This window comes from Phaenicophaeus curvirostris, chromosome 13, assembly GCF_032191515.1.
Source record: "Phaenicophaeus curvirostris isolate KB17595 chromosome 13, BPBGC_Pcur_1.0, whole genome shotgun sequence".
NCBI classification, from domain to species: Eukaryota; Metazoa; Chordata; class Aves; order Cuculiformes; family Cuculidae; genus Phaenicophaeus; species Phaenicophaeus curvirostris.
The window spans coordinates 15,764,890-15,791,886 of NC_091404.1; the positions used below are offsets into that span (position 1 = coordinate 15,764,890).

General features: G+C 59.9%; 4 protein-coding genes across 6 annotated transcripts; 3 read left to right on the forward strand and 1 right to left on the reverse strand.

Annotated features, from left to right (window-relative positions):
• Positions 1-68: 68 nt before the first annotated feature.
• NOX1 (NADPH oxidase 1) lies at positions 69-6,032 on the forward strand. The gene is made up of 13 exons (XM_069868095.1): positions 69-1,105; positions 2,263-2,358; positions 2,726-2,836; positions 2,929-3,013; positions 3,091-3,233; positions 3,311-3,492; positions 3,677-3,812; positions 3,919-4,011; positions 4,180-4,415; positions 4,495-4,657; positions 4,784-4,930; positions 5,138-5,262; positions 5,438-6,032. Exons 1-13 carry the CDS (start codon positions 1,061-1,063, stop codon positions 5,562-5,564), a joined length of 1,689 nt encoding a protein of 562 aa, XP_069724196.1. The 5' UTR covers positions 69-1,060; the 3' UTR covers positions 5,565-6,032.
• A 503-nt stretch (positions 6,033-6,535) lies between these two features.
• On the reverse strand, positions 6,536-14,316 carry CSTF2 (cleavage stimulation factor subunit 2). Of its 3 annotated transcripts, XM_069867495.1 has the most exons (15): positions 14,247-14,316; positions 13,022-13,100; positions 12,323-12,492; positions 11,878-12,014; positions 11,641-11,760; positions 11,383-11,538; positions 11,123-11,246; positions 10,763-10,825; positions 9,480-9,539; positions 8,751-8,892; positions 8,234-8,385; positions 7,659-7,936; positions 7,121-7,231; positions 6,864-6,989; positions 6,536-6,745 (listed from the first exon to the last, which is right to left on the reverse strand). In XM_069867495.1, the coding sequence occupies exons 1-14, from the start codon at positions 14,302-14,304 to the stop codon at positions 6,867-6,869; spliced, it is 1,773 nt and encodes a 590-aa protein (XP_069723596.1). In that variant the 5' UTR covers positions 14,305-14,316; the 3' UTR covers positions 6,536-6,745; positions 6,864-6,866. The 3 variants fall into 3 exon arrangements, with proteins under 3 accessions (XP_069723596.1, XP_069723598.1, XP_069723599.1); XM_069867497.1 differs by lacking the exon at positions 9,480-9,539; XM_069867498.1 differs by lacking the exons at positions 8,234-8,385; positions 8,751-8,892; positions 9,480-9,539.
• A 381-nt stretch (positions 14,317-14,697) lies between these two features.
• On the forward strand, positions 14,698-17,593 carry TRMT12 (tRNA methyltransferase 12 homolog). Its single transcript, XM_069867371.1, has 7 exons — positions 14,698-14,804; positions 14,925-15,075; positions 15,154-15,343; positions 15,422-15,572; positions 15,651-15,760; positions 16,581-16,738; positions 16,811-17,593. Exons 1-7 carry the CDS (start codon positions 14,740-14,742, stop codon positions 17,204-17,206), a joined length of 1,221 nt encoding a protein of 406 aa, XP_069723472.1. The 5' UTR covers positions 14,698-14,739; the 3' UTR covers positions 17,207-17,593.
• A 2,017-nt stretch (positions 17,594-19,610) lies between these two features.
• Positions 19,611-26,902, forward strand: SYTL4 (synaptotagmin like 4). Its single transcript, XM_069867606.1, has 17 exons — positions 19,611-19,629; positions 19,971-20,123; positions 20,197-20,412; positions 20,915-21,024; positions 21,166-21,280; positions 21,434-21,541; positions 21,791-21,914; positions 22,021-22,111; positions 22,279-22,382; positions 22,494-22,580; positions 22,893-23,071; positions 23,258-23,360; positions 24,281-24,442; positions 25,215-25,320; positions 25,695-25,794; positions 26,301-26,509; positions 26,630-26,902. The coding sequence occupies exons 2-17, from the start codon at positions 20,014-20,016 to the stop codon at positions 26,770-26,772; spliced, it is 2,067 nt and encodes a 688-aa protein (XP_069723707.1). The 5' UTR covers positions 19,611-19,629; positions 19,971-20,013; the 3' UTR covers positions 26,773-26,902.
• The last annotated feature ends 95 nt before the right edge of the window (positions 26,903-26,997 follow it).

A 26,997-nucleotide genomic window follows, 5' to 3' on the forward strand; every position in this document is an offset into this window, starting at 1 on the left:
ACCCGCTGCCCGCGTAGCCCTCGTACTCATGGGCACCGAGCTGGGGATGTGCCAGCGGGAACTGGGGCTGGGAGAACCCCGCAGTGGGGTTGGGAAGATGCAGGAGCATGGTGGGACAGGGCCCAGCCTCATCCTGCGCTTCTGTCAGCGCCGCCCTGGCAGGCCGGCAAGGAGCAATCCTGCCCAACCTGTTCCTCCAGCTGGGAGGCCCCCCTGCAGTGGCTGCTGTTCCCAGCAGGAGCAGTGGATGCCGCGGTGCTGGGCACCACGGGGCTCTGCAGCCTGCAGCAGAGGGCAGGCAGAAGAAGGGTGGCTCACACAGCAATGTTGTTGCTGATGGGACCCGGGAGTCCTCACCTCAAACCAGGAGTGTGACATCCCCACACTCCTCCAAAACTGTTTGTGGGGTCAGCTCAGCTTGGAGGATGCTGAGTGCTGGACTGAAGGTGCTGGGCATCCTGGGGTGTCCGTGAAGGCACAGCGCTGCTGGTGCTCAGGTGCTGGTCGCACAGTCTTAATTCACCCTCTCTGGGATGGATCAGTAGGATGGATCTCCAGGCTGGATCCTGGCCCTGGCACAGTGCTATTCCCCCATACAATTCTCCCTTGGCTGCTCTTGTCAAACAGGGGCAGCCGGGGCTGGTGAGGAATGCCAGGATGGGTCACATCTGCTCAGCAGGGCACAGGATGGACCCTCCGCAACTTCCTCCCACCAGGATATCCCTACCTCAAAAAAGCCTGGGTTTTTCCCCAAATATTGACAAAAACCCAAAAGGAGCCGCCCAATGCCCTGCAGCACCCGGGTTTGGAGCCACAGAGGACCCCTCAGCGGGGAACCGCGCCTGGCCGGCTCTGGGGCTGGTTTTGGACCAGCCGATAGGTTCAGCCTTCCTGGAAGGTGGTGTTTGAAACTGCCCGGCATTTCCTCAAAGGTTTCTCAAGGGAAAGTCCCTCTGGTGCCGTTCCAGAGGTGGGAACTGCTGCACCGCCTACTGCCTCGATAAAACAGCGAGCCGTCCGTGGCACGCGGCAGCAGACGCAGGAACGGGGACATCGCACCATGGGCAACTGGCTGGTCAACCACTGGTTCTCGGCAGCCGTCCTGGTGAGCGTGTGGGGCCGGGGGGCTTGTCTGCTGGGAGATGCCCAGGGAGGGGGTTGAGTCACCTTCCCTGGAGGTGTTTAAGGGACGGGTGGACGAGGTGCTAAGGGACATGGTTTAGTGTTTGATAGGAATGGTTGGACTCGATGATCCGATGGGTCTTTTCCAACCTGGTGATTCTATGATTCTATGAGAGGCTAGGGTGATGTGTGGGGCTATGGGGCGCACAGTCTGGGCAGGGTCCTGGAGGGACCTTGGGGGAAATAGAGGCTGATGATCTGTCGTGGCGCTGGGCTGCATGGAGGAACAAGCAATCCCTCTTCCCAGCCAACCTGCAAAGCCCAAGCAGCCAGGGGAGGGATGGGGTTCAGAAAACTTGTCTTAAGGAATGTGCAACTCAAAGTAGAGTTTAAAACTTCAAAAATGCTGCTGCTTTGCCCAGGAAGCTCCTGTGAGAGCCCATGCTGGGGTGAGGAGCCTGCACCACAGGGGTGATCTGCCAGTGCTGTTCTGTGGCATCGCTGGTGTAACGGGGCTTGCCCGTCCAGCACTGTGCCAGGTGCTCAGCCCTGCATGAGGAGCTGCGAAGGCATGGGAAAGCGGGGACTTGCAGAAAGTTGTATTATTTTCATTCTTTAAAACACTTTTTAAAAAAGAAACATGAAAAAAACCCTAAAACAAACCACAACAAACGCAAAGCTAAGTGGTTTTGATTTGGGAGCTCAACAAAAAATCAGTGCCTGTGAGAGGGACCAGCGTGGGGTGCGGCAGAGTTAGACAGGGGCCAGTGGCACAGCAGGGCTGGGTGAGCCACCTCCTTCTGCACTTTCCTCCTCCCATAGTCTTCTTCATGAATCCCAGTTCAGCCCCAGCCACCCTCTGGCTGTGCTGTCCCGCCGTGCAGGCATTGCCTCCAGCTGCCTTTCCTCCTTCCTCGTGCATGGGTGATGTGCAGGGCTGTAGATGACACGACAGTGATTTTGCAAGACTCCCCACTCTTGGCCCCTTGTCCCAGCCCCGTGCGTGCTGCCACAGCTGATAAGGAAGCAGGAGGGGATGTGCTGTCCTGATGTTTTCCTGCTGCTCCCACACCCGAGTGCTGCGGCTGAGGGGCCATCCTGGGCCAGGGTCTGTCACACGGCTGCGGCTTTCCCCCACAGGCGGCGTGGCTGGGCATCAACATCTTCCTCTTCACGTACTACTTTCTGTTCTTTGACCGGGATGAGCGGTATTTCTACACCAGGGCCATCCTTGGGGTAAGGTCCTCCCTCACAGCACCCTGCCTGCTCCTTGGAGCCCTTCTGCAGTGGGGTGGGGGCTGCAGCACCCCCTGCCCGTTCCTTGTCCTGTCCTATTCCAGCCCCCCAGTCCCCAGCTTGGAATTGCTCCGTGCTGCTCCTTGTCTCATCCCAGCTCAGCATCACTCCTTCCCTCCCAATCCTCCTCCTCTCCTGGCTCAGCATCAACCTAATCCCATCATTCCCGACCCCAGCATCACGCTCTCCACCACTCCCCAGCCCAGCATGACCGAGTCCCAGCTCAGTGTCACTTCACCCCACCCTGTCCCAGTCCCAGTACAGCACCGTGTGGGACAGCAACGCTCACCCCCGTTCCTTTCCTCAGTCTGCTTTGGCGTGGGCACGAGCATCAGCCAAGTGCCTCAACTTCAACAGCATGCTGATCCTGCTGCCCATCTGCCGCAACCTCCTCTCCTTCCTCCGCGGGACCTGCTCGGTGAGTGCCCCACGGCAGCACGGCCAGTGTGCCCATCCCCATCCCTGTCCCCATCCCTGTTCCCACCGCGACACGGCCGCCTCTCCCTGCAGTGCTGCAGGCGGACGCTGCGGAAGCAGTTGGACCACAACCTCACCTTCCACAAGCTGGTGGCCTACGCGCTGGCGCTGCTCGCAGGTACTGCCCCGCGCCGGGCTGGGGTGCGATGGGGACGGGGAGGTGAGCAGGTGGGTGACTGCCTGTCCCCTGCCCAGCCGTGCACACCATCGCCCACATCTTCAACCTGGAGCGCTACAACCACAGCCAACAAGCCACCGATGGCAGCCTGGCCGCTGTCCTCTCCAAGATGCACCTGCAGGACAACAAGTGGCTGAACCCCATCCACTCCAACCAGACGGTGAGCGCTGGCCCCAGCATCCAGCCCCTGCCGGCGCCTGTCCACTGCCTCCCTAACCCATCCTTCGACCCCTGCAGAGCGCAGAGTACGTGGCCTTCACCACCGTCCCAGGACTGACAGGGATCATCATCACGCTGGTGCTCATTCTCATGGTCACGTCCTCCACTGAGTTCATCCGCAGGAACTACTTTGAGGTCTTCTGGTACACGCACCACCTCTTCATCATCTACTTCATTGGCCTGGTCATCCACGGCACCGCGTAAGGCACCCCACCGCTCCCCAAAGGCAGGAAAACAAGGGGCAGTGGCCACAGACCCCTGGTGGGGCAACCTTGGAGTGGATCCAGCGAGTGGGCTCCCCATTCCTGCGGCTGGCTGGCCCAGCTGGCCCCAAGCAGGGAGGGCAGAAGCCAGCACCTGGGCTCACTCCTGACCTCCCCGCAGCGGTCTGGTGCGTGGGCAGACAGAGAAGAGCGTAGAGAAGGTGAATCCTTATCACTGTGCCTACTACCTCACACACAAGGACGAGGACTGCAGAGATTGCTGCAAAGACCCCGAGTTTGGGAGCATCCCTGCTGAGGTAGGGCAGCAGTGGGATGGCTGAAGGGGGAGAAGCCCTTCCCTTGCCCTTGCGATGCTCCAGCCCTGCCTCGCCCCCAAACCTTTGCTCTACTCCATCCCTGCAGTCCTGGAAGTGGGTTCTGGCCCCTGTTCTCCTTTACATCTTTGAGCGGATTCTCCGGATCTGGCGGGCACGGCAGAAGGTGGTTGTCACCAAGGTGGGTGATGCAGGAACACGTGCCTGCTGCCAGCTCCTTCCCACAGCCACCGGTGCTGCAGGTCCTTGCTGGAGTGGCCGTGGGGAGGCAGGCAGGGGCTGCTGCCAAAGCCACTTGGCTCAGAGACAAGAAGCAGGCTGGGCGCTGAGCCCTGTCCCTGTGCCGCAGGTGGTCATGCACCCTGCCCGCGTGCTGGAGCTGCAGATGCAGAAGAAGGGCTTCCGCATGGAGGTGGGGCAGTACATCTTCGTCAACTGCCCCGCCATCTCCCTGCTGGAGTGGCACCCCTTCACCCTCACCTCAGCGCCTGAGGAGGATTTCTTCTCTATCCACGTCCGGGTGGCTGGTGACTGGACGGAGCGTCTCATTGACACCTTCCAGCAGCAGAAGCTGGAGATGCCCAGGTAGGCTGGGGAGCGCCCCAACGAACCTTCCCAGGGATGTGGGGAGGCCAGACCTCTTACCATGCCTTTCCTCTGCTAGGATTGAGGTGGATGGCCCCTTTGGCACAGCCAGTGAAGATGTGTTCCAGTATGAGGTGGCCATGCTAGTGGGAGCAGGCATCGGCGTCACCCCCTTTGCCTCCATTCTGAAGTCCATCTGGTACAAGTTCCAGCAGGATGACCAGACCCTCAAGACCAAGAAGGTATGGGGTATCCAACAGGACCAGCCATGGGTTTCTCCATGTTAGGTTTCCCAGTCCTTGACATTGCATCCTTCCACTCCTCCTGCCTGCTCCACCTTGGGCAAACCCTCTCCCTCTGCATCCCAGATCTACTTCTACTGGCTGTGCCGGGACACGGGAGCCTTTGCCTGGTTCAACGACCTGCTTGCCTCGCTGGAGCAGAAGATGGCAGAGTCGGGCAAGGCAGACTTTCTCACCTACCGTCTCTTCCTCACTGGCTGGGACAACAGCATTGTGAGTCACCCAGGGCAGGTGTGACCGCAGGGGCCATGGGATGGCCAAGTCAGGCACGAAAGGCAGGGCAAGCACATCAACAGCTTGCAGGCAGACAGTCCAGAAGTGGTGTTTGGTGGATCAGCAATGGATGCTCCTCTGTGCTGAGGGACTAGAGGTAGGCTCGCAGGTGGTTGCCGGTGTTCTCACTCTCCCTGTTCTGCCCAGGCCAACAACGTGGCGCTCCGCTTTGACACCGCTACAGACACGGTGACGGGCCTCAGGCACAAAACCATTTTTGGGCGCCCCATGTGGAACAGCGAGTTTGCGGCAGTGGCTGCAGCCCACCCGAGGTGAGAGCAAGGCAGGGGGTTCACGATGGGAGCTGGAGCTGGAAGGCACCCCCTCCTCCCTGGCACCCAGCGCGAGTTTGGGAGGGGTGTGCTCATCCCCTTCAGGTTGCAGGGACCCCAAAAAGCTTTTCCTGGAACTGCCTGCCCAGTGCTGACAACATGGTGCTGTGCACAGGTCAGTGGTCGGCGTGTTCCTCTGCGGGCCAGGAGCCTTGGCAAAGAGCCTGCAGAAGTCTTGCCACCAACATTCCAGCCTGGATCCCAGGAAGGTGAAATTCTACTTCAACAAGGAGAACTTCTAAGTGGCAGCCAGGCTAGGATCCCAGCAGGATCCCAATGCTCAATGCCTGAGCAAGTTGGCGTGGCCAGAGATAAGCACATACCGAAGAGCGTGTGCACGGAATCAAGGAAAGACTTGGCCAAGTACTCCTTCTCCATGAGAAAATCCAGGTTCAGAGACTGCTGCCTTCTCAACCTGGCCTACAAGGGCTCCCCGTGGGGCGTGTAGGCCTGCAGTTCTGCATGGATCCCCTGTCAAGAAACCAGTGGCACATGCTGCAATGGTGTGGCTAGAGCAGCAGGAAGCATCAGGAGTGCCCAGCAGGGTGGGTGGAACCACAGGACAGGGATGGGACACAAATACACCAAGCAGGCACTGGGGGCTAAACATGCCCCTCTGGGTTTAAACAGTCCTTTGTATAAAAATGTAAATTAAATTTGCTTTCTTTATAGTAAGAGCCATGGTGGTAAGTCCATGTTGGAGTGAAGGGAACCCTCTCTTTGCCCCTGTGTAGGACAGCAATAAAAAAAGCTGGTTCATTACAATGTCCAGGGGTGCAGGGTAAGGTGCTCCCCTTCGCAGGGTCTTGCTAGAGTTATCCTGCACCAGGCGCTAACCACTGTGCAGGCTGACTTCAAACGTGGTTCAGGCAACAGCAAGAAATTCTGCTAAAGCATATGCAAAGAAGAGGGGAAAAACCACCCTCGCTGAGCAGGATGGCGTGGTAAGTGATACAGCAACTGGATACGGAGCCCTTCCCACACAGTCAGCGGGGACAGAAAGCCGAGCTCCCTGTCCTGCCCTTCCCTGACACCCCCGTGAACAGCAAAGCATGTAAAATCCCAAGAGCACATGTTGCCCTGATGCTGGGGAGATGGGAGGAAGGTGAGTGGTTTGGACTAGCCTCGAGCCAGGCCAGACTGCTCCAAGAACCCAACGCTCCCAACTCCAGCCTCCACCAGAGACCAAACAAGGCAGCCAGAAACATGGCTTTGCTCAAACTCTTCTCCCACTTTATTTCAAACATCATAGAATACACACACAGAAAAAAAAAAAAAAAAAAAAAAAGGATGAATGGGAGGGAAAAATGTTAGGAGGAAAAAAGCCAACCTCTCCCAAACACAGTATCAACTCAGACAGCAACGGGAAGCAGTTCCCATGGCTGTCCAGGCAGATGGCATCTCCACCACATACCTGCCAGTCCTGCAGGAAGGAAGGGGAGGAGAGTGAGCCCCAGCACGGACAGAAAAGCAGGGCAGAGCCCCATTCTGAACAGCTCTGATTTACCGGAGGGGAACAGGCACAGGTTTAAGGACATCACCTGTCACGGTGCCCCCGTGGACTTCTGGATTTGCTCCTTTAGAATAAGGATGCTCTGCCGCTGCTCTGGAGGCAGCATGGCAATCTGGTCCGCTGTCAGCTGCAGAACCTGCATGATCAGGGCTGCCTGTGGGGAAAGAGGGGGATCAGAGACCCTGCCAGAGCAGCCATGGGTTATTGGAGCCAAAGGGCTGTCTCTGCCATGGTAAAGCATGGAGGAAGTGCTGTTCCACTGCCTCATCTCTTCCCTTTTCTCACCTTCTCGTGATCCTGCGGGGTGACCTGGCTCTGCCCTGGGCTAAAGCCTCCAGGCTGACCAGCTCCTTGGACTCCTGCTCCAGGAATGCCTCCTCCGGCCATGTTAGGAACCTGCAGGCACAGGAGAGGAGGTAAAGAACAAGGGCTGTCAACTCAGCCATACAAATACAGGAATGTAAAGCAGATCATCAGGTTGATTCCCTCACAGACAGCCTGAAGATGCCTGACCATGAAGACAGACAGGCTACTGTGTGCTTTACACTCTCTCCTCTCCCTTCAACTCCTGCACTCATTCATGTGCATCAGGAAGAGGCGGAGAGAGGCCCAAGCATCACCCTGTCCCCAGCAGATGGTCAGGGCCTTGGGAAATGGGACAGGTGCTCCAAACCCCTGAGTGCCACTGACCCAGGCCCTGTGCTTCCCAGAGGCGCTGCTCTGCGGGCTGCCCTCCCCTCTCTAGCTGCTGCAGGACGTGCCCAGCCCTGATCCATGAGGCACCGTTGGTGCCCAACCAGCAGAACAGAGGTATTGTGTGTACCTGGCGGGGCCCCTGTGGGCCACTGGCTCCCATGTTAAGTGGCCCAGGACCCTGTATGCCACCAGGCATGGGGCCACGTGGGTTGGGACCAGGCCCTCGAGGCTCCAGACCCCGGGGCTCCATGACCCTGGCCTCCATGGCCCTGGCTTCCAGCACTCGTGGCTCCAGGACCCGGGGCTCCAGGCCTCGTGCCTCCAGGGCTCGTGCCTCCAGCACACGAGGCTCCAGCCCTCGTGGTTCCAATCCTCGCGGCTCCAGCCCTCGGGGATCTCTTCCAACTGCAGGAGAAAGAGAAGGCAAGCTGTTGAAGGGCACAGCGCCGCAGGGAGCAAGCTGGCTGCCTCTTTTGCCTGGGGAGTAGCAAATGCCCAGCAGATGCAGGGCTGGGGACAAGCAGAGCGGACCAGGACTGAAGGAAGACCCTTGCCCTGTGGGACTTGCTCCTCCTTGCCCTGGAGTCAGCTGTTTCACTGCCCAAACACCCTTCCTACATTGCACCTCAGGGCAATGGGCTCCACTCCGACTCCTTGTCCGTATGCCTTAAGCCACCCATTATTCCATGCCCCCTCTCTCACCTCGAGCATCCATGAGGGGCCCCCGCGGCTCTCCCATCAGTGGTCGGGGTTCTCCCATGGGTGCCCCCCTCATTTCATGGGGGGGGCCACGGCCGTCATGACCAGGCATATGGTGCATAGGGGTTCCTTGGTGGGGCGGCCCAAGGTAACCTCTGACGCAGAGAGATGAGGAGAGCAAAGCAGGAGGAGGAGAAAAAGCGAGAGAGTGTGAATCAGATGCTGGCTTGGCACGGTCTGGGCAGAGCGCTGGGATTGCCCCCAAAGCCGGCCAAGGGGGAGCAGAGCAAGGCTGGCACGGGGACGGGTGCTGTCAGCCCCACGCCACAGGGCTGCTGCCATCACCCTGGGGATGCCCCATCCCCGGAGGAACGGGCCAGCCCCTGCGGTTGGCAGCACACAGGCCTTCGATCAGGCCTGGGGGACTCCCAGAAGGCTGGTGCCATCCCTGTCCTCAGAGAGAGGTCACCCTTGGGCAGGGGATGGTGCCAAGGGCTCCTCTCCTTCCCCCTCCCCTCACCTGGGCTCCACTTCTCCAGTGACTGAGAGCAGGGTCCCTCCGCGAGGGTCATTCGGGGCATCTCCCAAAAGGCCTCGGGGTGGCGGGCCACTAGCAGGTAGAGGTCCACGCTGCATAGGGGCCCTCGGGTCTGGCATGGGCACTGCCAGGGAGACACACAAGAGCTCGTGAGGATCTGCATGAGCAGTGCCGGGCTGAGACTGTCCCCCAGCGCTCGCGGGGCTGGGTGAGCTGTGCTGACATCTGGGGAACAGCCCCTCACACAAGGCCAGAGCACTCCGAAGCTCCTTCCCTGGCTGGTGACTTTATCCCTCTCTCCCCCTCTCTGGCTCTACCTCAGACTACTTACAGCATCAGCCAAACCAAGCATGGGTGCCCCTGTGGCAACCCCTACAAGCACAGACATCAACGCCCTGCTGATGTGGAGCCAGGAGCAAAGCAAGACCTGGAAGGCTCCTGGTAGCAAGGTGTCAAAGGGGGCTGGATCCTAGGCAAAGGCCCTCTCCAGGCAGGCTCTCCTTTTCTACTGGTGGCTCTCTGAGCACAGTGCTAACCCGTTCTTTCCTCTGGTCATGCTGGAAATCCCTGTCTCCTCATTCTCTTAACCCTACCGGGCTATACAGAGCAGTATGCCAGTCCCCAGTCCTAAGCACAGCAGGGTGAAAACTGCTCTCTGCACACTCCACAACAAGCTCCAAGGAAGGAGGGAGCTGGCAGGTGCTGGGATACCTTGAACGCGTTCGATAGACGCAGGCCTGGCAGGTCCCACGGGCGAGAGCTGCAGGTTCCCTGGGCAAGCAGCAAGAAAAGAGGGAGAAGAGCAGACACGTAAATAGTGTATGCACACATGCACTCAGCCTTGGAGACAGTGCTGCCTGCAGGATCGCCTCGGTTCCCTTAAGTCCCCTGGAAAACCTACAGAGAAGATACTGCATGCTGTAGGTCTGGTTTTATCAGCCTCTTCCATTAACGTTACCTCTGCCACCACAGGTGGGACAGCAAGCTTGGCACGGCCCTTCCCTTGCTCACCACAAGAACATGCAGGGTACATCTCTCTGAGACAATCGGCATTCTCTGGGGCCCCGCAATGCACAGTGAACCAGCTAATGCCCCTGCCCACGGTTTCCCATGGCATTCCCAGAGCCAGCTTTCTGTCTGCTCTCCAAAACCTTCCAGGTGCCAAGAACTACCAGGTTGCTCACAGAAAGATGGTAACCACACCAAGGAAAATGAGTCAGCTGCCTCCAAGTCCCTAAGACCAGAGGGTTTCAGAAGAGGTTTGCCACATTCCTGAAACAAGGCCTATGACACAAGTCAAAGCAACGGGGGCGTTATCACTGCCTTATCACTGGAAGAACAGGAACACCTTGGTCACACAGCATGACCGGGCAGCCACACAACATGTGAACCGTAAGGAATCCAGCTCTGGGGCTGGGCCCTACAGACCGTGCCTGCAGAGGGAAAGCCAAGCCATCTCTCACCAGGAAATTCCCTGCCAAGCCTCGCACTCACCGTTGAAAGCAAAAGCGAAGACCCAGCTCCCTCTGCCGGGCACGGCACAGGGAGCACTGGGAGACGTGGTGGCAGCATAAGCTGCTTCCTAGCACTCAGGCAGCAAAGGAGCAGGACAGGGATCAGAGAGGAGCAGGTTCTGCCTGCCCACGCAAGCACAGGGACAGACACAGGCTCACAGAGACACAGAAAACACAGGCACATCCTGCTCGGTGGGGCTCTGCAGGGACTGGCAGCTCCCCTGGCTTCCAGCACACATCTGCACAACACAGGGCAGGACAAGCTGGGAGCAAAACTGCTGCATGGACTGGGGTCCTGGAAGCAGGAGAGCTGCCACCACAGCCTTGCGCCTAAGCGAACAAACCCAGGTGCAGCCCAGCATGGTGGGAGCTGCCCCGAATCCAGGGTGGCAAGGCTGCCAGGCACTGCTCAGCACCCGTGGCCTGGGCCCCCGCTGCAGTGATTGTCACGTAATGCGCAGCACTAGCCAGCATGTTTACCTTGTCCACGCTCCAAGGGGACAGGCCCTCCACCTGGCATCCCAACCTGTGGCTGCATCCCACCTGAGAGGCAACAGGCAGAGTTCAGATTCCTCCTCAGCCATCCCTGCACCACTAACCAATTCCTTCGGCCCCAAATACCTTCCCCCTCCCAGCTCCTGGGGGAGCATCCAAAGGTGTATTGTCTCGGTGCTGGTGCCCCACAGAGATAAGCCAACTTTCTGAATTATCACTGGCAGCACCTACACCCACACATGGTACAGGACTACGTTTGCTCTCACAGGGACAAGACCATAGAGGTGGGGCTCCCTGCAGGACCTCTGTGCCCACAGCACTGTTCATCCAAATCCCACCACTCACCTCCTGGAGCCATGGGGCTGGGGCCAGGGCCCTGCACAGGGGCTGCCATCTGTCCAGGGGCCGGCACTCCTCCCTGCATGGGCGGCTGCATCAGAGGAGGGGCGCCGTTTACATGCAGCCCACCCTAACCGGGAGAGAAAACAGAGAGGACCTCAGAGAAGCCCCATCACCCGGGCATGCACGCCTGCCCAGCTGGGAGAGCTGGAGCTGGCAATGCCCATCTCTCCCCTACATGACACCTGCATGGTGTAGGCTCTTACTATGGGCTGCGGCTGGGACGAGGGGGTGTTCTGTGGGTTCAGCTGGGCGTTTGGGCCTGGCCCAGGACCTGGTCCCGGTCCAGGCCCCGGTCCTGGCACTGGCTGCTGGTTGCCTGGGATCAGAGGAGGAACACTGGTCTGGCGATGTAGAATTTTCTAGGGGCAGAAGAAAGAGACAGGAGTTTTCTTCCACCCTTCCTCCACGACAGGCTGCCGCTGATATCCTACCAAACCCAGATAAGCGAGCAAGGGACAAACCAGCGCGATCTCCGGGTCAACAATCCTCATGACCACCTGGGCCTGTAGCAGGGCGTAAGCCAGCTGGGGATTCTGGAGCAGCATGTTCCTGGCTTCCTGAGGGCTGTTCTGGACACACAACTGAGAAGGCAAATGCAGATCAGCGGTCTGGCAAGGAAAAATAGGGACTACGAGGACACGGGCAGTGGAGGTAGCAGCAGTGCTCATGCAGAGAGTGCAGCCCTCTGCTTCACTCACCTTCATCTGCTTCATCAGCTCAAACATCTGCTCAGGTGGCAGGCTGGCTACTGCCCGGCTGATGGACTCGGGGGCATCTTCAGGATTGACAGGGTCCCCATAGGGTGACTCTATGATGGGTGCGCCTGTGCCCAAACCTGCAACAGAGTTTGTGACCTTGTATGACAACCTCAACTGGCCATTTTTAGCAGGCTCATTAGAAAGGAAGCACCACACCATTATGGATAAAGGGAGACACTGAAAACAAGGAGATCGCCGGAAAGAGAAAACACAGAGCCAAGCCCACACATCCCTCTGTGAAATTACTGGCTCCATCACTTGGAGCAGGCCAGCTCAAAGAAGTCTCCTCCTTGCCAGCCTTGTCCAAGAGGTATGCTTTGTAAGGCTGAAAAGGCCAGGCACTGCATGACATCCTTGCGCTCTGCATCACAAAATTCAGACTCACTCTTGAGCTCCTCCTTGTTCTTCTCACTGGCCGCATTGTCAACGCGCAGGGCTCTCCCGCTGAACTCTCGCCCGTTCAGGTTCCGCATGGCACTGAGGGCCGTCTCCTGGTCTTGGTACTCGCAGAAGCCATAGCCCTTTGGCTTTCCTGTCTCCCTGTCATACACCAACCTACACAGCGAGGAGAAGAGAACCACCACTGCTGAGGGCAGCGCAGGCATCAAGCAGCATACAGTGCCCACAGCGCCCCAACACCCAGGAGGGGGCTATCGGGGCACACAGAACTGCTGGGAAGCAGAGTGACCGCACTGGGATCGGGCCAAGATGTGCCCTAAGCCAGAGCCCAAAGGCCTCCTGGATCTAGACCAATGAGTGTTCCCAAAGCTCTGGTGTCCAGTACGGTCACTGGTGCAAGCGCTATGCTGTGCATGACCCCACAAAGGCAGTTCCTGGGGTCATAGCCTGGACCGGGGGCTCCTGGGGCTCCCAAGCCCTTAACTGCCACCTGGGCACAGGACCCCAGCAGCTGCACCCTGAGCACCATCACAGTCTGACAGTCCCCTCCGAGGCTGCACTGCTCCTCTCCTGCCCGCCGGGGGTGGCTCTGCACAGCAGGCCCTGCACAGCTCCCCGCACCTGTGGGGTACAGGGAGATTCACCCTGGGGAACCGGGGAGCGGGAGACTGGCAGCCCTTCTCACCTAAAGCTGACCACAGGCCCAACCTCGGAGAAGATGTCCTTCAGCTGCTCCTCTGTGGCCTCGTATGGGATATTCCCCACTGCGGGAGAAAGACGGGGGCCGCTGCTCAGCACAGAGGCCGGAGGCTGTGCAGGTGTCAGCCCCGAGCGGCGGGGCAGGCTCGGCCAGCCAGACCCCCAGCCCACTCCTGCCTCCAGCCCCTGCCTCACCTCCAGCCCCAGCCTCATACCCAGCTCCAGCCCTGTCCCAGCCTCATCCCCAGCTCCAGCCCTGTCCCAGCCTCATCCCCAGCTCCAGCCCTGTCCCCAGCCTCATCCCCAGCTCCAGCCCTGTCCCCAGCCTCATCCCCAGCTCCAGCCCTGTCCCCAGCCTCATCCCCAGCTCCAGCCCTGTCCCAGCCTCATCCCCAGCTCCAGCCCTGTCCCCAGCCTCATCCCCAGCTCCAGCCCTGTCCCCAGCCTCATCCCCAGCTCCGTCCCTGTCCCAGCCTCATCCCCAGCTCCGTCCCTGTCCCAGCCTCATCCCCAGCTCCAGCCCTGTCCCCAGCCTCATCCCCAGCTCCAGCCCTGTCCCAGCCTCATCCCCAGCTCCATCCCTGTCCCCAGCCTCATCCCCAGCTCCGTCCCTGTCCCCAGCCTCATCCCCAGCTCCATCCCTGTCCCCAGCCTCATCCCCAGCTCCAGCCCTGTCCCAGCCTCATCCCCAGCTCCAGCCCTGTCCCCAGCCTCATCCCCAGCTCCATCCCTGTCCCCAGCCTCATCCCCAGCTCCAGCCCTGTCCCAGTTTCATCCCCAGCTTCATCCCTGTTCCCATCCCCATCCCCAGCTCCATCCCTGTCCCCAGCCTCATCCCCAGCTCCAGCCCTGTCCCTGCCTCATCCCCAGCTCCATCCCTGTCCCCAGCCTCATCCCCAGCTCCATCCCTGTCCCAGCCTCATCCCCAGCTCCATCCCTGTCCCCAGCCTCATCCCCAGCTCCATCCCTGTCCCCAGCCTCATCCCCAGCTCCATCCCTGTCCCCAGCCTCATCCTCAGCTCCATCCCTGTCCCCAGCCTCATCCCCAGCTCCATCCCTGTCCCAGCCTCATCCCCAGCTCCATCCCTGTCCCAGACTCATCCTCGGCCTCAACCACGTCCCCAGGTCCAGCCCTATCCCTATCCCTGTTCCCATCCCCATCCCCATCCCCAGCTCCAGCTCCAGCCCTGTCCCCGTCCCGCGTCTCCCACCGAACACGGAGCGCAGGGACCGATCCACGGCGGGGTCCCGCACCGCCAGCCCCGCCATCCCGCCCCGCTCCGCTCCGCCTTTTCCGCTTCCGCGGGCGCTCGGGGGCGGCGCCGGCTGCTCGGTGGGAGCGGGTCGGGGGCCTCGGGGAGCCCTTCCCGGAACAGCCCCGCGGCGCCCGCAGTGTCCCGCGGCTCCCCCGTCTCCTAGGGTGCCGTGTCCCCGAGGCACCGCGCCCCTGGGATGTCGCACCTCCTGGGACGTGGCATCCCCTGGGGCGCTCCCGTCTCCTAGGATGCTCCTCTGCCTTTGGCAGCCCGCTCCTAGCGCCTCCTGGGACATCTCTGTGCCCGAGGCGCCCCGCTCCTAGGATATCACACCTCCTAGGAGCCCCGAGGCTCCCGTGCCCCCAGCTCCCTCCTGCCCCTGCCCCCCTGTGCCCGCCTGGCAGGTGGCTGTGACCCTCCCGGCCGGTGACATCCCGGGCCGGTCGGGATGGAGGCCGTGGGTGCCGCGGTCCCCGCGCTGGCCACGGAGCCGCAGTTCGCCCAGCGCCTCAGGTGAGCCCTGCGGCTGCCCTGGCAAAGGTGCGGGCAGGGCCGGCCGTGAGGGGAGCGCTCTCCCCTCCGATGGGGTGGGATGTGGGCCTGGGGAAGCCCTGACTGTTCTCGGCCTTGCAGGGAGCGTTTGGAGAAGGAGCAGCTCCTGGATGGGCGCTACCGGCTGCAGCGGGTGCCAGGGGGCCGAGTGGCGCTGCCCGTGCTGGAGGAGAAGCTCGACCAGCTGCGGCTGCCCTGGGAGGGGATGCCCTGCGGGCTGGTCCGGATCCAGGTTGGGAGAGACCCCTTGGCCTGAGCCCTGATGTGGGGTGACAGGGTCTCAGCCCCACGAGCCGCGTCCCTCCTGCAGGACCCTGTCCCCTCCAAGGCGGCGCGCCGGGGGACGCCCGCGCAGAGGCTGCGGGATGAGCTGCGGCGGCTGCTGGGTGAGAGCTGGTCGGAGGAGCTGGAGCGGGATTTGCCCCGCGCCTGGCAGCGGCATGGGGACATGATCCTGCTGAGCGAGGACAGCTTCAGGGCTGCGCCGTGGGAGAAGCTGGGTAAGGAGGAGTGAGGTCTCCCTGCCCCGCAGAGCTGCCTTGGCCCTTTCCAGAGCTCCCAGGATGGGTGCGTTGCAGGTCCGGTGCTCTGGGAGACGGTCGCCTCAGCTCTGGGTGCCCAGCGGCTGGCCAGGCGAGGACGAGTGTTGCCAGATGGGATGCGGTCCCCCAGTGTCACCCTGCTGCTGGGTCAGGACGGCTGGGTGGAGCATGTGGACAATGGGATCAGGTAGGTGGGAGCCACAGTGCAGGATGCGCTCGGCACAGGAAAGGGGGCTACCCTTACCAGGCTGGCAATATCTCCCAGATACACATTTGACGTGACCAAGTGCATGTTCTCACCGGGCAACATCACGGAGAAGCTGCGGGTGGCCTCACTGCCCTGTTCCGGGGAGGTCCTGGTGGATCTCTATGCAGGTAATGGGGATGGGAAGGGGTTTGGCAGGGGAGACTTGTGGAGGCAGGCAGGCAGACAGCAGTGATGCAGATATTGGTGGCATCCAGATGGATGTGAAATATCATTTCCAGGCTGGACTGGAAAAATACCTAAGCTTAGAGCTCCTGCCCCGTCTGGTAGCCCTCATCTAACTTGGCAGTGCTGTTCCTCTTGTGTCAGTGTTCCCTTTGGACTCTCAGGATGACCCTGCACTCAGGCTCTGCAGAGCACTACTCTGTACCTAGTGCTGATCTTGGGAATCATGTGGATCCAGGGAAAAGATTTGCCCTTGGTGCTGCTTCTGAAAAGGTTCCATAGATGTCCTGAGCCTGCACTGACAGGCTGGTTCTAACTGAAGTGTCCTGTGCTGTGAGATGACTGAGGAGATCATATTGGGCATTTTTGTGTCTGGAGAGCCACTGCTTTATGCTTAGGGGACCTAGTGCTTCCAATTTGTGCCACACAGAAAGGATACAGCACTCATAAAGCTGCTGTGGAATAATGAAAATAAATGGTAGTCTGGGCAGTGGAGGCAGAGCAGGGCAGGTTTCGAGGTAATGGCCAAAGGCTGAAAGTAAAATAAGCTCCTCTAAACATTTTTCAACACAGATTTTGCTTTTGTAGAGGCGTGATGGGATGAATTTCCATTTTCCCAGCATCTGGGCTAGCTCCAACCTGGAGCAATGCAGACTCAGAGAGTCAGGGTGGTAATCCGTATCCAATCCTGCCTGCAGGGAGGAGTGTGGGCACCGGCACTGGCCAGACCCTGCCCTCAGCTACTGCCACTTCTCCTGTCCCCAGGCATCGGCTATTTCACGCTGCCATATCTGGTTCATGCAGCAGCCGCCTTCGCCCACGCCTGTGAGTGGAACAGCCACGCCGTGGAGGCTCTGCAGAGGAACCTGGTGCTGAATGGGGTGCAGGACCGCTGCCGCATCCACCACGGGGACAGTGGGCAGGTGAGCAGTGTCCCCCAACCACAGAGTCCCCATTCCTGCATGGCATCCCCTTCACTTTCCCTCTTCTTCCAGCTGGAGCTGCGGGACGTAGCAGACCGGGTGAACCTGGGGCTGATTCCCAGCTCAGAGGAAGGCTGGCCAGTGGCCTGCCGTGTCCTGAAGAAGGACACGGGTGGGGTTCTCCACATCCATCACAACGTGGAGACCCCAGTCCAGCGGGCTGAGGGGGCTGGCTTTGATGGAGAGGTGCAGCACCCAGTGGAGGACAGAAGGAAGGAGGCCAGGATCAGACCTGAGTGGCAGAGGTGGGCTGAAGCCACAGCAACACGGATCCGGGGGCTGCTGGCAGAGCTGCATGGGCAGCAGTGGCACACCAGCATCCTGCACATCGAGCCAGTGAAGTCTTATGCGCCCCACGTGCATCACGTCGTTCTGGACCTCGAGTGCCGGCCGGCGCTGCCGGCCTAGGTGGCAAGGAGATGCCACCATTGCCTGCTGCCGGCCTGGATGCGCATTATGTCCCCTCATTCCCAGGTGGCAGCACTGCCCAACAACCCAACAACAGCGCCCTGTGCGCTGAGTAGTGCTGTCCCACGGGAGATCCCTCCAGGAGCCAAATCCTGGCAGGGGATGGGTAAGGTGGGGTTGAGAGTGCCCCGAGTCCTACCCCAGCTCTGCCTGTTGCTTCCCAGATCTTGTACAGGCAGTGGAACTTTCAGCCCCATTATCACATGGGAGAGACCTGCAGGGCTGAATAAATCTCGGATTCCTGCTGGGCTTCCTTTCAGTAGGTCAAGGATGGGCTTTGTGCATATATTTACCAGTATGCTTTTGTATTGTGCTGGAAATGGGTCCATTCAACTTGTATTTTTTTGTAGAAAAAAAGGATGTTTCCCACCTCTCTTGTTGGTGTCCAGTTAAAATGTGAACACTGGTCCTACGTGGGGACGCTGGGTCCCTGGGCAGTGGATGGAGAAATACCTTTAGGAGCATCAAATCCAGCCATAAAAAGGTGTTCTCATGTTTGCTTTGGTCGCTCCCGGCTGTCTCCCGTGCTGCCCTGCCATCCTGTGTGTCAAGCAGCCACCTCCCCATGGCTGTAGGCCCCACGCCCTGTCCTGGCATGTGTGCTCATGGTTTCCCCTGTTCCCTGTGCTGCTGGGGGCAGAGCTGGAAGAGCCGTGCTAGGACCCTATCTCTGCCCACAAAGGAGAAGGGCAGAGGCTGGAGCCTTGTGTCAGGCCATCCTCTGCTGCGGGCAGAGCTGGGAGGACACCACAGCCAAGCTGCTCTGGTCCCAGTCTGTCCCCCACTGCCATGCTGGGCACCACAGGGACCGTGGGAGAGCGCAGATCGCAGAATGATCTGAGTTGGAAGGGACCCACGAGGATTATCAAGTCCAACTCCTATCCCTGCATAGGACAACCTGAAAACTTACACCATGTGTCCAAGTGTGTTGTCCAAATGCTTCTTGAATATTGTCAGGCTTGGCACTGTGACTTGGCTCCCTGGGGAGCTGTTCCAGTGCTCCATCACCCTGAATGAAGAAGCATTTCCTAATATCCAACCTAAAACTGCCCTGGCACATCTTCCTGCCACTGCCTCAGGCCCAATCACTGGTCATCAGAGTGAAGGGATCAGCACCCTCTCCTCCTCCTCCCCTTGTGAGGAAGCAGTAAACTGCTGTGAGGTCTCCTCTCAAGTCTCCTCCAGGCTGAACAGACCACATGCCTTCAGCTGCTCCTCATACAACTTCCCCTCTAGACCCTTCACCAACTTTGTGTCCTCCTGTGTACACTCTCCGGTAGCTTTAGATTTTTTTATAGTGTGGTGCCCAGAACTGCACGTCTGAGCTGTAGACTTTGTGCCGGCGTCTGTGTGCTCTTTGGGAGGAGCTGGTTTCCCTGAAAGGGCTGCGGGGAAGCGCACCCGGGGAGCAGCCTGGGGGGCTGAGGCGCGGTGCCAGGCACTGAGCTGAGCTCTGCCCAGCCGTGCTGGCCGGAGAGCCGCTTGCGGCGTTGGAGCCACAGCTTGACAGGTGTGGGGACAGGAGCTCCAGGTGGCCCAGGACACAACAACCCTGTGCAGCACTTTAGGCTTGGGGAAAAGTGGCTGGAAAGCTGTCTGGCAGAGGAGGACCTGGAGATGTTGGCTACCAGCGACTAAACATGAGCCAGCAGTGGCCCAGGTGGCCAAGAAGGCCAACAGCATCCTGGCTTGTATCAGAAACGGCGTGGCCAGCAGGACCAGGGAAGCGATTGGACACCTGTACTCGGCACTGGTGAGGCCGCATCTGGAATCCTGGATTCAGTTTTGGGCTCTTCGTTAGAAGAAAGACATTGAGGTCCTGGAGCACATCCAGAGAAGAGCAACAAAGCTGGTGTAGGAGCTGAAGGACAAGTTTTACGAGGAGCGTCTGACAGACCCGGGCTTGCTTCACCTGGAGAAGAGGAGGCTGAGGGGAGACCTCATCGCTCTCTACAACTACCTGAAAGGAGGCTGGAGTGAGGTGGGTGCTGGTCTCTTCTCCCAAGCGACAGGTGATAGGATGAGAGGGAATGGCCTCAAGCTGAGCCAGGGCAGGTTCAGATTGGACATTAGGAAAAATCCCTTCACTGAAAGGGCTCTGGGGCACTGGACAGGCTGCCTGGGGGGGCGGTTGTGTCGCTGTCCCTGGAGGTGCTTAAAAGACGGGTGGGTGAAACGCTTTGAGGACGTGATTCGGTAGCGGACGGGTGCGGCTGGGCTCCATCTCCAAAGCCTTTCCCAAGCTTTGATGCCGCCGGGGAAGGGGCCGCCGCGGCCTCTTTAAGGAGGCGGCACCGCCGCTCCACCCCACGCCCCCCCCCACCCCCGGCGGAGCCTCCGCACGGTCCCGGCTGCCCGGGGAGGTTCGTTAGCGTCCCGTCCCGGCTCGGGGGTCGCGTCCGTCCGTCGGGGGGTGTCCGTCCGTCGGGGGGTGTCCGTCCGTCGCGGGGTCCCGTCCATCGGCCCCGGTCAGTGCGCGGGTGCAGCTCCCGGGGCAGCTCGCTCCTCCCCGGGGCGCTGGGCGGCAGCCCCGGTGCCACGGGAGCTGCGGGGCGGGGCCGGCGTGGGTGCGGGCGCTCGGGGCGGAGGAGGAGCCCGGGCTGCGGGGAGCCGGGCTGGGGCAGGCGGCGGGGGGGGGGGGCCCGTCCCGGGGTGCGAGATCCGGGCTGGGGGGCTGCGCTGAGCGGCCGGTTCCTCCCAGCAGAGCCGCGGGCGGCCCCCTCTGCCGAGCCGGCCCCGGCGCCGCGATGTCGGAGGCTGTGGATCTGTCCTTCTTGTCGGAGGCGGAGAGGGATTTGATCCTGCAGGTGCTGCAGCGGGACGAGGAGCTCCGCAAAGCGGAGGAGAGGAGGATCAGGTGAGGATGGGGCCGGCGGGGGACCCCAGCCCGGGGTCCCCGCGGGGCTCTGACGGCTCCCGGCTCCGGGCAGGCGCCTGAGGAACGAGCTCCTGGAGATCCGGCGCAAGGGGGCCAAGCGGGGCAGCCAGCGCTACAGCGAGAGGACGTGTGCCCGCTGCCAGCAGAGCCTGAGCCGCCTCGGCCCCAAGGCCAACACCTGCCGGGGCTGCAACCACCTGGTGTGTCGGGACTGCCGCTCCTACAGCCCCGGCGGCTCCTGGCGCTGCAAAGTCTGCGCCAAGGAGGCGTGAGTACTCGGGAACGAGGGGCAGGGACCTCCTGTGCGTTCCTCCTGTCCCCTTTTGCTTCGCAGCACCCCGGCTTGAATCCCCGCGGCCAGCCTGGCCTGGCCCAGGGCAGCCGCCGGCGCTGTCGGTTCCCGGGATGGGCGCCCAGGGCTGGCTGATGGTGAACTGGGTCGTGCCCCGCTCTTGGGTCTCCTTCAAGCCCACCTCACTCCTTTACAACCCCCCTTACTTGACTTTCCGTGCCCCTCGTGCAGCCTGTGTTTCAAGAACCCCAAGATTCCTCCCTCTGGGCCATCCCTGTCCTACAAACCCATCTTGTCCCCATATTTGCTGGATATATAACCAAGTCCCTCATCCGTCCAGTGCGTTGTCTCTGCGTAGCCGCCTGCCGAACACGCTCAGTGTGTCTGTGCTCCCCTTGCCTGGTGGCCACGCTAAGGGTGGTGGTGGGGAGCCCCCCAACTGCTCCTGACTGCCCCCCACTGTCCCCCTGCCCTGCAGAGAGCTGAAGAAGACAACAGGTGACTGGTTCTATGACCAGAGGGTCAATCGCTTTGCCAACCGGCTGGGCAGTGACATGGTGCGGCTGTCCCTGCGGCACAGGTCGGCAGGTAGGGGTGCGGCACTGACACCTTCTCCTGCAGCCCAGCCCTCTGGGATGCTCCGGCCTTCCCTGGTGTTGTCTGGGAGCAGCTCCTGCTCCAGGCAATGGGCTTGGAGCAATAGTCCTCCTGAGGCCTCTCTCCTTCCAGCCAGCAAAAGAGGGACTGTGGGACAAACCCTCCTCCAGAAAGCGCAGCTTGGCAAGCCCAAAAGCTCCTCTGCAGCCCAGCAGCAGAGTCCCCCAGCACCCCGAGAAGGGTCCAGGTGAGGTTCCCTGCCATCTCCCTGTCTCTTTTGCCCGTTGCAGGGATGGGAGGGATGCTACCGCCCTGCTTGGATCATTGGTGATGCAGAAGCACTCTCTCAGACCGGCCTTCTTGCCAAACAGGATATACCTGTGGTTTTGTCTGTCTGCAGTTTGTTTCTGGATGCCTCAGACCCTCGGGATGGCAAAAGTGACACAGAGTCCATGGAAAACATGAGCCTGGATGGCTACAGACCTGGTCCTGGTGGTGTGCGGGGCAGGTGAGGGGCTCCCTGGGTGGGTTGTCCTTGGCAAGGCTGGCCTGGCAGAGCATGAGGACCTTGTGTCAAGTGTGTTTTTCTCAGTCTGGTGAGGCAGAGCTGGCTCCTCTGGCTGGGCTGAAACCTGGCTCTGGGCAGGCAGGTTCTCTGTTCCCCAGGCTGGGGTGCTCCAGGGACCACGTGGAGAGATGACTCGTTCTGGGAGCTCTTGTTTTTGGCCTTGGAGAGATCTTTCTGTGTCCTCCGCAGGAGTAACTCCCTGGAGAGAGCCGCCCCTGTCAAAGATGGAAAGCAGGTTGCTGCACCTACAGGACCTGCTGCCTCCAGCCTGACCCTCCCTCTCCATTCCAAGCCCTCTCTCTCCGACGGAAGAGTGCGTTCTGCTGCTCTGCAGGCTCAACCCTGTTGTAGGGCACGGGGCTGGGAGTCCCATGGGGTGCCCAGCCTTGCCCTGCTCTGAAGGGACTCTTCCTCCCCAGGATGCTGCTGTAGGGAGCCACAGCAGTGCCTTGGCAGATGAGCATGAAACAATATTCAAGAAGAATCCCCGGCGGGTGGTGAGACCTGCGGGTGAGAGCTGCCTGGGCATGGGGGGAGCTTGGGAGGTGGGCACGTGCTTCTCTCTGCACTGTCCATGCAGGTGGGAGAGGCTGGGGCAGCCCCTGGCTTGAGGGAGCATCAGGGGTCTGCAAGTCCTGCATGTGCCGCTGCCTCCTGCCTCACTGTCTGTCGTTCAGACTACACCAAGTCGGTGATCGACCTGCGCCCGGGTGACTTTGTGGGGGAAGGCAGCTCTTTGGGGGACAGGAGCAAGTCGGTCCCTGGCCTCAACATAATGCTGGTGAGACCCTCCATGAGCCATAGAGCTGGCTGACAGGTGGAGGAGATGTCTGCCTGGCTGGTCTTGCCCTAGTACTCCCCACGAAGGTGACTGGTGCTTCTCTCCTTGCAGGAGGAGGAGGAGGAGGACATCGATAACCTGGTGGAGATCCATCGCCAGAGGGTGGCCCGTGGCAGCATGCGCAGTGGCACCTCCTCGGTGAGTCCCTGCAGCGTGGCTGTGCTCTGGTCTGCTGCAGGAAGGCATGGTGGAAAAGAGCAGTGCTGATGGGTTGGGTGGGAGGGAGGCAGGATGAGGAGCTCCTGGGGTGGGGAGGTTTCTTCCCCTCGAAGGAAATGGAAATGCAGAGACCCAGCTCTCTTCCAGGTGGGAGGCACTTGGGAGCCATCCCAAGCCACGGTGGGGTGACAGAGGGGCTGTGCAGAGGAGGCATGAGAAATAGCCTTGCTGAGGATGAAGAGGGACCCACCAAGTGATGCTGCCCTGGCTCAGCTCTGCTGTGTCTTCCAGAGCACGCTGGGGAGCATGGTCAGCATTTACAGCGAGGCTGGCGACTTTGGCAACGTCGCAGTCACCGGAGGGATCTCCTTCTCCCTGAGCTATGAGGAGAAGACTCAGACCTTGTTCATCCACGTGAAGGAGTGTCGCCAGCTGGCTTACGGGGACGAGGGCAAGAAGCGCTCCAACCCGTGAGAGCCAGGGGGGTGATGGCTGATGGTGCTGCTGGTGGTGTTCAGCAGGGTTGTGGGGTGCCCGCCAGAGATGGGAGCTGTAAGGGGGAGTGTTGGTGAGGAAGGAGGTTTGGGGTTGTCCCAGGGGTCAGGAGGCTGTCTGTGGGAAGACCATGGTGAAATTCTGCCTGTTCTTCTATTCAGGTACGTGAAGACCTACCTCCTGCCTGACAAATCCCGCCAAGGGAAACGCAAGACAACCATCAAACGCAACACCATCAACCCCCTGTACAATGAGCTGCTGAAGGTGCGTGGGGATGGGCTGGGGTGCAGCCTGCTCTCTGCTGCAGGACCAGGCAGGCATTTAGCCCTGGGGATGCTGCTGGAACAAACCAGGGGATGGATGGGCTCTGCAGAGGCCCCATGGTCAGAGACTGCACCCTGAAAGCTGGAAAAACCCGCTCCCAGGCTAGGTCACTGCTCTGATGTGTCTGTGGTGTTGAGCCCTGGATGCTGTGGTGGGGTTGGGGCACAACTGCAGATGTGAATGTGTCCCCTGGCTTCTGTGGCATCTCCCAGAGCCAGGGGCCTTCTTCTTACCCCTGGACATTGCTTTCCTATGAAGAAGACTCCTGGACGGTTGAAGGCAAGTTACAGGGGTGGGAGGGCCAGCAGCACAGCTGCAGAGGCAGAGATAAAGAAGCTCTGGACCCCAAGGCAGAAACACTTGGCACTATACTTCACAGTCTGTGCTGTGGCTGCCACAGGATGGTGGGAAGGGCTGGCTCCATCCCTGAGCCTGGCGGCGCATCGCTGAGACCAGGCTCTCTTCAAACAGCAGGGAAGTGGGAGCTGTGGTTTGGTTTCCAGGCTCCCACAGCCCTGGGTTTGCTGAGGTCTTGTGCCCTAAAACACCTGAGGTTCACTGGGCTGGCAGAGCTTTGCTTGTGGTGTGATGGGGTGGCTGCATGCCTTGAGTCCTGGTCCTGGCTTTGCATAGGCTCCGGGGACCACTTGCCTGAAGAGCATGGGCTCTTGCAGCACTTCCCCAGGACTCTGAGGTTTCAGGAGGCTTGGAAAGGAAAACAAACGGTCTTCTGTGCATGTCCAGTGCTCTTCAAACCTGTCTCATCTCCTGCCTGAGAGCCGTGGCTGATGGTGAATGCCAAGCCTGTCCCGTGCCTGTCACTGCTGGCGCACTGATGGTTTTCCTGGTTCTCTTCCTAGTACGAGATTAACAAGTCCCTCCTGCGTGCAAGGACGTTGCAGTTCTCGGTCTGGCACCACGATCGCTTTGGCCGGAACACATTCCTGGGGGAGGTGGAAGTCCCCTTGGATGCCTGGAACTTCGAGAGTCACCTGGAGGAGTTTCTGCCCCTGCACGGCAAGGTGCTAGTCCTGCCTCGGTAGCTCTGCCACCCGCAGCAGTGTCCCTTGCCTGGCCCTCTGTGCGCAGAGGGTGCTGAGACCTTGACTGAGAGCTGACAAAAGGCTTGTGCCAAATCAAATCTTTAGAGAAAAGTAGAGCCAAAAAGTGGACAGGAGCACTGTCATAGTAAGAAGGACAGAGCTTCTGCTTTGAGCCTAGCTTCCCTCTTCCTCCCCAGTGAATCCCCATGGGATGTTGCGGGATGTGTCTCTGCCCCATCAGGCGTTTTGATTCTGCTGGCTTGATTGCTCTAAAAACACAGCTCTTCGTAGCTCCCAGCCAGGAGGAACTGGAGCCAATTTCAAGGAAACAAATGGGGGAAATCAGCCAGGACATCCTGCTGTGGGCTGCAGAGCTGAGCAGTGAGGGCCTTCGTGCAGCTCGATGGCAACAGCAGATGCTGCTATGGGGTTTTAAAAATCTGGTTCTCTTGACTAGCTTGTACTGTAGGCCTAGCCCTTGGCATTGCCAAGGCTCGAGCAGCTTGTGGAACCCCCTAAATAGGTCTCCCTAAGGGAGCTGGTTGAGCCAAAGTAGGATCACAAAAGAGCTGGTCTGGGTCTGATCTGGCGATGCTGGGAAGTGGCTGCAGGCATTTGTGCCTGCTGAACCACTGCTAGGAGAAGCCAAGCTCTTTGTTCCCACATGGGGAGGTCCTGCACACAGACAAGGCCATCACTGTGTCTCCTTTGGCCTCCCTGGTGATGTTTGATAAGCTTTGCCTTTTTGCAGATTGGGGCGGATGCTGCTGGTCTCCACCAGTACAAGGGGGAGCTGGTTGTCTCCATGAAGTATATTCCATATCCCAAGCACCCTGGGGCTGGGAATGGCAGAAAGGGTGAGTGCTGGAGCTCTGGTATCTTTGTGTAGCCCACGGGATCTGCTCATGGTCACACGAGCTGGGTCTGAGTGGGTTTCTTGGGTGGTGCCACTGTAGCCTTCTCTGCAACACCTGCGAGGCTGCTCTGGTCTGTCCTCAGGAGGGCAAGTGCTTTCCTGGGGCCGGACTGGGCTGGACCATCAAGCCCCTCATGGAGCAGTTATCTGCCTTCACTGCAGCAGGCAGGGCCAGTAAGGGAGGAGGCCAGAGGAGATACAGCTGGGGATCTGTACCTGCCTCTGCAATGAAGGCTGTTCAGCAGAACCTTTCCAGAAGTTAGCAGTGGTGGAAATTAAGGTTGATTCATTCTTGCTGTGTTGGGTTTTTACCAGGCAAATCAGGGGAAGGTGGTGAGCTCCAGGTCTGGATCAAAGAAGCCAAGAACCTCACAGCTGCCAAATCCGGAGGGACATCAGACAGCTTTGTCAAGGGGTGAGCATGGGTCCCAAGTAGGGGGCAATGAGAGTATTGCCTCCCTGTCTGCATCCCAGAGCTGCCTGCAGGAGGGTTGGGTCTCTCCATTAGCTGCTCTCTGCTGCCTGTGTTTGTACCCTTAAAGTCACTGTCTGCCCATCCCTGCCTGGAGACAAGATGCGTCTGGTAGTAAACGCTCTCACGGGGCTGGCTGAGAGGTTGCAGTGGGAGGCTGCGTACAGGGCAGGGCTCCAGCTGCTGTCACATTGTCTTCCCAGCAGCATGGCTGGGGGTGAGCAGGCTGTGGTTCTTGCCCTCTCCTCTCCATAAACCCCATGCAGTCTGCTGATTGGCTTTTCAGGAGTTGGGGCAGAGACCCCAGCCCCTCACAGACCATTGTGGCTCTTCTTGGGCCATGTCAGGGAAGGTGGACTCCAGACCAGGTCCTAAGGTGCAGAGATGCCCCTGGGGCAGAAGGCAGTTGCATGGTTAGTGCTGCTAAACCAAGGGGCTTCTTCCCCCAGGTACCTGCTGCCACACAAAAACAAAGCCTCCAAGAGGAAGACGCCTGTGGTGAAGAAGACCCTGAACCCTCACTACAACCACACCTTTGTCTACAATGGCATCAGCCTCGAGGACCTGCAGCACGTCTGCCTGGAGCTGACAGTCTGGGACCGGGAGCCACTGTCCAGCAATGACTTCCTCGGGGGTGTCCGGCTGGGCGTGGGCAATGGTGAGGAGCTCTGGCATCTTATCAAACCCTGGGAACAAGCAGCCTTGATTGGGGCCACCTCACGGTGCGCAAGAGGCCGCTCCAGCAATGACCGCTGCCTCTGTCTGTCCTTTCTCCCAGGCATGAGCAACGGGCAGGCTGTGGACTGGATGGACTCCACAGGTGAGGAGCTGAACCTGTGGCAGAAGATGCGCCAGTACCCGGGCTCATGGGCAGAGGGGACACTCCAGCTCCGCTCCACCATGGCCAAGCTGAGGCCGTAGGCTGCGACACTGGGACTTGGCTGAGGGCTGGCACTGCTGCTTGAGAGCTGAGCTTGTAGCATGGCCCGGCAGGGCTGCCACACATGGTTATTATTTTACTTATGCTTTAATAAACATGACCTTCTCTAAACAGGCTTGAGCAGAAAGTCTTCTTGGCCTCGCCTTGTTTAAAGGGTTTTCCTTTTGTCTTAGGCTTTGCACTAAACTTCAGGCTGAACTGGAGCA

Coding starts and splice junctions, on each gene's coding strand:
- SYTL4 (XM_069867606.1), top strand. CDS start 20,014: ATGTCGGAGGCTGTGGATCTGTCCTTCTTGTCGGAGGCGGAGAGGGAT. Junction 20,124..20,196: donor GCGGAGGAGAGGAGGATCAG/GTGAGGATGGGG, acceptor GGCTCCGGGCAG/GCGCCTGAGGAACGAGCTCC. Junction 22,112..22,278: donor GCGGGTGGTGAGACCTGCGG/GTGAGAGCTGCC, acceptor TCTGTCGTTCAG/ACTACACCAAGTCGGTGATC.
- CSTF2 (XM_069867495.1), bottom strand. CDS start 14,304: ATGGCGGGGCTGGCGGTGCGGGACCCCGCCGTGGATCGGTCCCTGCGC. Junction 11,247..11,382: donor CGTCCCAGCCGCAGCCCATA/GTAAGAGCCTAC, acceptor TCTCCCGGTTAG/GGTGGGCTGCATGTAAACGG. Junction 8,893..9,479: donor GTCTATCGAACGCGTTCAAG/GTATCCCAGCAC, acceptor TCTCCCTGGCAG/TGCCCATGCCAGACCCGAGG.
- NOX1 (XM_069868095.1), top strand. CDS start 1,061: ATGGGCAACTGGCTGGTCAACCACTGGTTCTCGGCAGCCGTCCTG. Junction 2,359..2,725: donor ACACCAGGGCCATCCTTGGG/GTAAGGTCCTCC, acceptor TCCTTTCCTCAG/TCTGCTTTGGCGTGGGCACG. Junction 5,263..5,437: donor GTGGCTGCAGCCCACCCGAG/GTGAGAGCAAGG, acceptor TGCTGTGCACAG/GTCAGTGGTCGGCGTGTTCC.
- TRMT12 (XM_069867371.1), top strand. CDS start 14,740: ATGGAGGCCGTGGGTGCCGCGGTCCCCGCGCTGGCCACGGAGCCGCAG. Junction 14,805..14,924: donor CAGTTCGCCCAGCGCCTCAG/GTGAGCCCTGCG, acceptor TCGGCCTTGCAG/GGAGCGTTTGGAGAAGGAGC. Junction 15,344..15,421: donor TGCGCCGTGGGAGAAGCTGG/GTAAGGAGGAGT, acceptor GGTGCGTTGCAG/GTCCGGTGCTCTGGGAGACG.